This window comes from Neophocaena asiaeorientalis, unplaced genomic scaffold (genome assembly GCF_003031525.2).
Source record: "Neophocaena asiaeorientalis asiaeorientalis breed wild unplaced genomic scaffold, Neophocaena_asiaeorientalis_V1.1 scaffold547, whole genome shotgun sequence".
Classification (NCBI taxonomy): Eukaryota; Metazoa; Chordata; class Mammalia; order Artiodactyla; family Phocoenidae; genus Neophocaena; species Neophocaena asiaeorientalis.
Window position 1 is genome coordinate 4,053,432 of NW_020185330.1, and position 9,655 is coordinate 4,063,086.

Below are 9,655 nucleotides of genomic sequence, written 5' to 3' on the forward strand. Positions count from 1 at the left end.
TCTGAGTCCTTTCCTTGTTTCTGGCAAAAGAGATCAAGTGGGAGGATCATGTCATAATTTACTGTGCCATTAAGAGGCCATGGTTCTTGGTCCCCCAGTTTATACTGGGGCCAAGCCGTGTTGCAAAAGAAAATGAGCCTCTTTTGAGATTTTCAGGGTCAAATTTTTCCAGTTCCTGAGGATACAGCCAAGGGGTGAGTCTGTGGGAGGCTCCCGAGATGTACCAGAACCCATTCTTAGCCTGTATGCCGTAGAATGGGGGTACTGAGAGTCACCGGCTGACAGAAAGGCGTCCCCTTTGTCCCAGGTGTCTCTCCATGTGGCTGAGTCACAAAATGGGCCGACGTCCCAACAATCGCGTCCAACCCTGAGAGGTGACCCCTGAGCGTGTGACTAAGGCACAAACCGTGAGACTGAGGCACAAACTGTGCGACTAAGGCACTTTGAGACTCGGGCAGGGAAAGAAAAAAAAGAGAGAGATTCCCGGGACCCACCGGGTGACTCACCATTTGGCAATTCCCTGAAACATGAAAAGGCACTCCTGGGATGGCTCAGAGGCAACACCTAGGCTCCTGTAAGTCAATCCAGACTGAGAAAAAGGTGAAAGTAACAGAGAAGACAGGCTGAGGAATCGGCTTCGTAGTCCTGCCGGGAAGGCAGCGGCCAAGGGCTGGGGGCTCAGTGTTTTTTTTTGTTGTTGTTGTTCTGCGGTATGTGGGCCTCTCACTGCTGTGGCCTCTCCCGCTGCGGAGCACAGGCTCTGGACGCGCAGGCTCAGCGGCCGTGGCTCACGGGCCCAGCCGCTCCGCGGCATGTGGGATCTTCCCGGACCGGGGCACGAACCCGTGTCCCCTGCAACGGCAGGTGGACCCTCAACCACTGCGCCACCAGGGAAGCCCTCAGTGTTTTGCTTGAACCAGTATGTGCTTCACGGTGCATGGAAGTTGTCTTGCTGGGGGCAGATGCTCTAACAGCCTGGCCTGTTCCGTGACCCCCTTATCCTTTCACGGCATTCTTCAAGCGGCAGGTGCCCTGATGGCTTTTAAATGCCTGATCTGTGCCTGAATAGCAGCTGGCCTTGTCCTCAGTCAGAAGGAAGACAGAGGGACCCTCACCCGTTCTGGGCGGCAGTTACGGGGGCGAAGTGAACTGTGGAGCCTTCGGAACACACCAGGGTGTGGCCCCGGCCAGAGTCCTCTGTTGCTTCCATGGTAACTTGCCTGTTCAAAGATGGTCCCAAGAAATGAGGAAAGGGGGTCGGGGGAGGAGATCCCCCAAGAGATGTCCCTGTATGGGCCACCAAAATGTCGTGGTCCACGTGCAGGTTGGAAGAAGAATTTCCAGACACGAAGTATTTTGGAAAAGAGCGAGTTTACTGAGAACAAAGAGCAGAGTTAGTGAGGGGCGCTGCAAATACAACGGGCCGACTTCCTGATAGACTAGGGAGAGCCGATCCCGTTTGTGGGCTAGTAGCCAACCTTTATAGCCTCAAGACAAAGAAAATTCCTGCTGGCGGATGGCATTAGGTGATTGGTCAGGGTGCTACAGGGTTGCTACATGGTGAATATTTTACCTTCTATGGAGTCGGGGGTCTGTCCGGTTTAGATTAGGAGAGCCCATGGCAACAGTTGCTATGGGGGGCTCGGTTAATTCCAGAATTTTTGTCCTGTGTCCTTGAGGTAGGGTGTCCTTGATGTAGGGCTCCACAAGGACTAGACTATTCTAAACCGTTCCTGCGATTGGACTCCACAGATTGTTCAACAAACACTGATATGGGCCCTGCGCGGGGATCCTCTGGGATCTCCTTAATTTTTAAATTACGACCTGAGCATTTCATCTTGTATTGGCTGGTACACAGTAAATGGAGGAAGTGGAAGCCAGCCGATTTCCAGAGAGGCAGAAATCTCAAAAATCCCAAACGAGAGTCATTTAGTCCTCACATTCTGTGGCATTCTCTCACAGAAGTACAAAGAAGCAGCACTGACATGCCATTTCCACTCTCCCATCTCTGATAGACATGCACTCTGGAAAGAAGAGCAGTAGGCACTGGGCTATGCCTGGGAGATTAGCCATGAGGATTGTGGTCTTTGTTGTGCTTTGATACGATTTCAGCGTCTCTCCATTAAGAGTAGCAGAACTGAGTCTAACCATCATACTTGAAATTACCTTACTTTACAGAAGCCATCATCTGTGAAACTTTTCAATTTTTCATTGTGATAATAGTAAGAGTGGCATTAATTGAGAGCTTACTAAGTGCCTGGCCCTATACTAAGCACTTTATGCATCTTATCTCATTTCCACCTCACAACAACTCTTTGAGAGGTATTCTTACCTGCATTTTACAGGTGAGGAGGCCTGGAAGGTTTAAGAAACTGCCAAAGTCCACACATCTGCAAAGAGACAGAGCCAGGATCCAAAGCAAGGTCTTTATGAATCTGTCGCTCGCGCTCTTAACTGCTTAGTTATGCATTTTGTTTTAAAAGAAGACTGCATTTACCTTAATTCTCTGATAGATGAAAAGAAACACCGGTAGGATTTTGTTAGGTTGAATGATGCGAAAGGGTTGTTTTTGTAGGTCAAAACAGTAAGATATTGGCAGTTTCATAGAAGCCAATCTAATAATTCATAACTGAGCAACGAATGGATTTTCTTTTTCATATCCTGAGCATGCTAATGGGCTAATGTGCACAAAATTATGGATCACTGTTAAGTTCTGGCATCATCTTGAAAACGTAGGTGTCGTTTGATAGCTCTGTTGGAACCTTGGGGCCACCCTCCTCCATATAAACTTTGTAGAAAAGAAAGTCCCCGGGGAGAGCAGGGCTACCGAGTTCTTTGTGGGCCACACATGGGCAGAGAAAGTGCTCTCTATACTGCCTTTTTAGAGAGATGATAGGCCCTGCCTGTGATGGAATGCTTCAGGTTTTTAGTTTCTCTTCTCTCCAAATAGTATTTAAATATTTGCATTATTTGGAGTGTTAAAGGTTACCTCTGAATATCTCTTCACTTCATTATCCTATAGTGGCAATTATAATTTTAATACACACTCTGTGAGTACACATATACATAGTTTAGTTAACGTTGATTAAGAAAAACTCTCTTCCTCTCAAAGCAGTGCATTTCTCTCTTCCTTCTCATTTATATCAAAACAGCCTAAAATAGGTCTTTACAATAATACAATAGAATACTGAAGTTTTTTAAAAGGAAGGAAATTCTGACACATGCTGCAATAGGGGTGAACCTTGAGGACATTATGCTAAGTGATATAAGCCAATCACAAAACAATAAATAATGTATGATTTCACGTATTTGAGGTATCTAGGTAGTCAAATTTATAGAAAGCAGAATGGTGGTTGCCAGAACCTTGGGGGAAGGGGAAAATGGGGAGTTATTGTGGAATGACTATAGAGTTTCAGCTTTGCAAGAAGAAAAAGTTCTGGAGAGTCATTGTACAGCAATATGAATATACTTAACACTACTGAACTGTCCACTTAAAATGGTTAAGATGGTAAATTTTATGTTATGTCTATTTTACCACAATTTAAAAAAAAAGATTGATGTTTAAAAACAGTCCAGTTTTCCCAAGATTTCTTATTAGTATATGGGCAGATGTGTGAGTTGTCTATGAAGATTATTTTAGAATGCAAAATAAAGACAGCAATTGATTCTTCTTTTTAAACTAGTCCTTAAAAGCTCTCTGAATAGAAAAAGCTGTTGACAATTTTTCATTTAATGCCAGATTTGCTACATTTTACATATAAGCAACTACAGGCTTTGAATATAGTTGTTGTATGCTCTTTCCAGCACAAACATGGAGCTTTAAAAATATATTGACAGTGGGTTCTCTCATCAGTTTAATGGCTTAAGGCAGAACTTCATACTGTTACACATTTTTTAAGAGCATAGCAATTCCAAACACAAGACTTTTTATCCTTTCCTCCATGCTCAAGTAACCTAATGAGTAGCTTCATGAAAATCAGGACCAGATTTATATCTTATTTAAGCTTTAATACTGCTAACTGAAAGTGTATCAAAGATTTTTGCTTTTATTTTTTCTTTCCTCTTCTTGAGGTGACAGGAAGTTATGTCTTTGTCCTTAAAATGCAGGAGGATAAAGAATATTTTATATAACTGTTCAGGGTAACACTTAAGCCTCATGGCTAATTCTGTGTGAATGGAAGCTCAATGGACAAAGGTGCAGGTGTAAGGGTTAGGAGCTTAAGAGAAGTCACAGGTGTTTTACAGGAATAAGGTAATTATGATGTGTCACAAACGAAGAGGTCGGAAAGTCAAATGCGATGGACAAAAAGAGCACAAAGATACTATCTGTAATTATGAAGCTTCAAGATCAAAGAATCTAAATATTTACTACTCATTGTTGAGTTAGCTCATAAATCATTTGAGGTTGTGATAAGCTGCCATAACAGAAAATCTATATTAGAGGGGTCAATAAATAGGGGATAATTTTTCTCATTACAAAAAGCCCAGAGGCTTGTGGCTACTGACATTGGTTGAATAGATTAAGCTGTTATGACCATTGTCTGAGTCAGTGGACCTCAGGCTTTTGGGCCCAGAACCTCTTTAGAGTATTAAAAATTATTGAGGACCCTCAAAGAGCTTTTGTTTATATCTATTGATATTTGCTGTTAGAGAAATTATAAATTTCAAAAATTATTTATTAATTCATTTGAAAATAATAAGCCAATTACAAATTAACATATTTTGTGAAAAATAACTATACTTTCAAAACAAAAAGAAAAAATCAGTGAGAAGATTGGCATTGTTTTGAAATCTTTTGAATGTCTGACTTAATAAAGAATAACTAGATTCTCACATCTCCTGCGGTCCATCTGTTGGGCCATGGTCATTTCGTTGAAGTATATGAAGGAAATCTGATCTCACATAGCTACATAGTTAGAAAAAAGATGACATTGAAAATGCCCTGAAAAGGCCTAAGGACCCCTGGGAGTCCTTAGGCCACACTTTGAAAACTACTGGACTGGATGATTCTTTTCCTCATGTTTGTTGCCTCCTAGTGAAAAGATGACTATTGTACCTCTGGTTTTTGTTTTTGAAGCAGAAAGAAGAGAGAAAATATAGGGATTTCTCATAAGGCTTTTCTTCTCTGTAAATTTCCTCTTCATCTTATTAATCATAACTGGATAATAAACCATCATCAGACCTATCATTAACCAAGGGGTGTAAGAAGATCATGACTGATTTAGAACTGGGACCACCCTGGGGCTGGGGTAGGATTTACCATCTGTGAAATTAAGAGCTTTCCCTCAGATTTAGCAGAAAATACAGGATGTCCAGTTAAATTTGAATTTCAGAAGTCAGAGTGGCCATCTGCTTCAGGAGAACTGTCTCTATGAGGCAGGAGGGCTGCTGAAGGTGGGATTAGGGGATGCAGAGAAGAGAAATCAACTAGCGGAAAGCAGCGAGCAGGAGTTTGTTTCTGGGCTTTCACCACCCACGGGTGCAGAGAGGGCCTCTGTGCTGCAGGTGACAGAAGCGTGGCCAGCACAGCATAACCGAGCAGAAACAGAGGAGAGGCCAGTCTGCCCAGCAGCACAGAATGTTAGAGGAGCCCTGCAGGACCCAGTCCTGAGGTTTGGTCCCTGGTTTCCAAGTGCTGAGGAAGACAGACAGGCTATAAGAATGCAGTCTCACTGTCCCCACCCCTCCTTTCCAATCTCTCTCCCTTCTAGGTCAGAAGCAGTTATATTTGCATTTTCTACTGGTGAATCTATATTTATCGATCTTCAGATTTCAGAAATGATCACCGCCTTTTCAGTACTAATTCTCAGTACTAATTTATGCCTCAATAAGGTTGTAAGGAAGCAAAACCAATGGAAACATGATGCTTTTTTTTTTTTCTTTTAATTGGGGTATAGTTGTTTTACAATGTTGTGTTAGTTTCTACCATACAGTGAAGTTCCCTGTGCTATATAGCAGGTTCTTATTAGTTACCTATTTTATACATATTAGTGTATATATGTCAATCCCAATCTCTCAATTCGTCTTTTTTTTTTTCTTAAAGCAAATTCTTTCCCTGGGCAACAACCAAATGGCAAAATAAATTCTTTTAATCATTCATTTATTCACTTAACCTATTTTATGTGCCTTTTCTATGCCAGGCTCTAAAGGTGAGCTAAAGGTGAATTAGACGTGGTCTCAGACTGTTAGTAGAGGGAGGGAGCTATGTAAAGAAATAACTAAGAGCAAAAAAAGAAATAATGCTAATAAAATCTTTAGTAGAGAAATGAACGAGATAACATTTATTGTCAAGCATTGAATGAAATGCTCTATATTAAGGAAATATATCAAATTCAGTAATTAATATCAATAATCAAATTTAACCCTCCTGATATGCATATGTTATAAGCATTATTATTATCTTCATTTGGTTAGCAGATGAGAAAATTGCTTCTTTCTGCTTCAAAAACAAAAACCAGAGCTCAGAGACATTTAAAGATTTGCCCACATTAGTAAGTAGTGGGGGTGGGATTCAAACTGGTGACCTCTGGCAGGTGAGGAAAGGTTTCAGTGAGTAGGTGATCCTTGAAAAACAATTAGGTGTTTCCTAGTAGGAAGGAGAGAGGGGATGGTTTGAGGGTAGGGCAATCCAGGAAAGAGGAGAAAGTGTAAGTGGGTGGGAGACAGGATGCACCCAGGCTGTGGGGAAGCAGGGAGCAGTTCTGAGAAAGCTGGACATGGGCAGGGTTTGGTGTGAGGAGTGGGGGAAGCCTGGTGAAGAAAGCAGGGCAGAGCACAGGGGCCTTGAGTCTTACTGGGGAACGGCGGGTTTGTTCCATCAAAGGTACTTAGGCAGGGGACTCACAGGATCAGATGTGCATTTCAGAAAACTTACTGACAGCAGTGTAGAGAAAGGACGGCAGGAAACTATTTGTCTCCCTGGCTCAGGAGACCAGGAAAGTAATGCTACTCCTGAGAATATAACTTAGAGAAACTCTCAAAAATCTGTTCAAAGAGAGGGATGCCAAACTGTTTGCATTAGCAAAAAAATCCTAAATGTCCTTCAACAGAGAATAAATAAATAAATTGTGGTATAGTCACATGACAAAGTATCACATGGTAGTTAATGTGACTGAATCAGGGCAACATGTGTCAACAGGAAGAAAACATGAAATTGAGTGAGGCAAACAAGTTGCAGAGGGTATGTAAGGTAGATGTCATTTTAGTCAAATTTTAAAACCTACAAAGCAATGCTTTAAATTGTTAATCAATTCATAAATATCTAGAGAAAACATACATGAGATTGATAACAGCAAATTCACGAGAATATGCTGGGGAAGGAGGGACTTGGGAATGGGGGACAGGTTAGTCAAGTGGGCTTAAATATCTATATCTATATTTACAATGAAATCTACATCTATATCTGTATCTTCATTTCTTTAAATAAAATGGCAGATATGACAATGTTAAGATTTTGATGACACTGGTAGTCAGGACACAGTTCATTACATTATGCTCTATACTCAGCTATATATTTCACATATAACATTAAAAAAAAGTGGATTCAAAAGTGTACACTTTCTCTGACAAAAAGAAAGTAAAGAAAGAGAAAGCAGCACTCAGGCAGTAGTATAGTCCAGAGATAGGGAGCTGGGAGACCGCTGCAATGTTCAGGCAAGAGGTGATGGGGGCGTGAACTGAGGTGGTGGCAGTGGGAATGGAGAGGCCATGAGAGATGATGGGAAGTAGGTGACTGTGGGTTAATGGGAAGTGGGGGAAAGAGTAGAATCCAAATGTCTCCCAGCATCGAGGTTGCGTTGCTGGGTGGTTGAGCAGGTGGTGGGACTAATCACCAAGAAAGGGAACAGAGGAGAAGAAGCACGTCTGGTTGGGGGCGGTACGTGGAGATGGCTTTCAGACACGTTCAGTCAGAGGCACTCTCAGGAAGAAGCGTCGGATACGTCATTTGATATTCACACCAGGAGTTCAGGGTCCGGGGTAGAAATAGAAATTTGGTTATCACCAGCATTTGGGGGAAACTGTGAAAGTAAATAATGGGATTACAAGTCTTACTGTAGGAATAAATATAGATGCATAATGTGGATGACGATTAAAATAAATGTTAATGGAAGGTGAAGTCAGGTATGAGAAGTATGATATGTAAGTAAAATATGAATCCTAACTTTTACTCATTGTACTTGAAACTTTTAAAAGAAGTAGTAACCTGCATCCGACAAATTACATGTCTATGATCCAAAATATGTGTCGTCTTAACCCCTCATCACCAATGAAGAGGAACTCACTAAGGATCCTTGGAAAGTCTGACCTCTCTGCAGGGCAGTTTGGAACCAGCAAAAAGGCATCGCTAAATCACCAGTGGAAACCAACCTGATGCTGGTAAACCAGTCAATGCTCAGAATCACCTAGGGAACCTAGGTAAAAGCAATGCAGAGTCCAGACCGATCAGCTGGAACCCTGGAGCTGGGGCCCGGGGATCATAATTTCAAAAAGCTCTACAGGTCAGGCTGGTCATCAGGACATCAGCTGGTCCTCAGCCACAGTATCAGCTACTGGACAGCAGCTGTCACCTGAAGTGCAGCCTGTCCATCTCCATCTGACTTCTCCTCCATTAGGACCTTGAGCTCAATGTCTTTATGTCTCAGTTTCCTTATCCATAAAATAGGAACAAAAATAGTACCTACTCTTGGGGTAGTGGTAAGGATTAAATGCATTAATTTATGCCAAGGACTTAAAATAGTACCTGGCATATGTAAACATGCAATAAAAGATACTTACTATAACTATTATTTTTATTAATATATGTGAGAAGTGTACTGGGATACCATTCTGCTACTATTTTTGCTAACTAAAATATTCTAATGATTTTAAAAAAAGAATAAAATTCTACACTCGACTTGAGCCCTTTGTACTAAGATCTTCACTGCCCCTGTCTTCGAAGCCTCCTGAAGTAGTTGCCTTATCTCTTTCACTTCTTTGGCACAGAAAATTAACCTGAAGCTATTGGAGGCCTGAAAGCATATTTTATGCATGAACTGGTCTGTGAGAGTTTTGGCATTTGAAAGAAGATGGATTTGTATTCAAATGGCTCTTATTACTATCCAGGTGCCTCAGCAGTCCCTGATGATATTCGGAGTTTCTGGCAGTTTCAGAGGAAGTATTTCCATGGTTAAGAAACTTGCTTCTGAGCAAGTTTAGTTTGTTAGACTTCACGTCCATGCATGCCCTGAGGACCTAATTATACAGGCTTCCTGAGGTAGATGTGTCATATTACACCCACATTTTTGAATTATCACAGTGCATATATTCAATAGATTCTTCATCCAAATTGGTTCATAAAGGTGAAAAAGAACACGTGTTATAGACATACTCTTTAGCAATCTTACTAATCTCATAATAACCATGTACCTTGAGTATATATATATATATAATTTTGAGAGTTAGAATTCCTCTACATTGAAAGTTACTCAGTAGTTTTAATTGCATGAGAAGGTAATACATCTAAGATTTTGCCTGTTAAGTGGTTAATTATTTCCAAATCATTACTAAAGCACATTTAAGAGCTAAGTAAAAATGTAGCCAACTGAAAGAGGGCATGAAATGACGTAACACTGAAATTTCAACACATTAAAAATGCTCAATATCACTGTCAATAGGG

General features: G+C 41.3%; 1 protein-coding gene across 1 annotated transcript in view; it reads right to left on the bottom strand.

Moving 5' to 3' along the window:
• Nucleotides 1–929: 929 nt before the first annotated feature.
• LOC112392887 (translation initiation factor IF-2-like) overlaps nucleotides 930–9,655 on the bottom strand; it is a 35,603-nt gene continuing 26,877 nt past the window's right edge. The window contains exon 3 of the mRNA XM_024734760.1: nucleotides 930–2,390. Within this exon, the coding sequence (XP_024590528.1) occupies nucleotides 2,340–2,390 (51 nt within the window). The 3' untranslated portion in view covers nucleotides 930–2,339. The remainder of the gene's footprint in view (nucleotides 2,391–9,655) is intronic.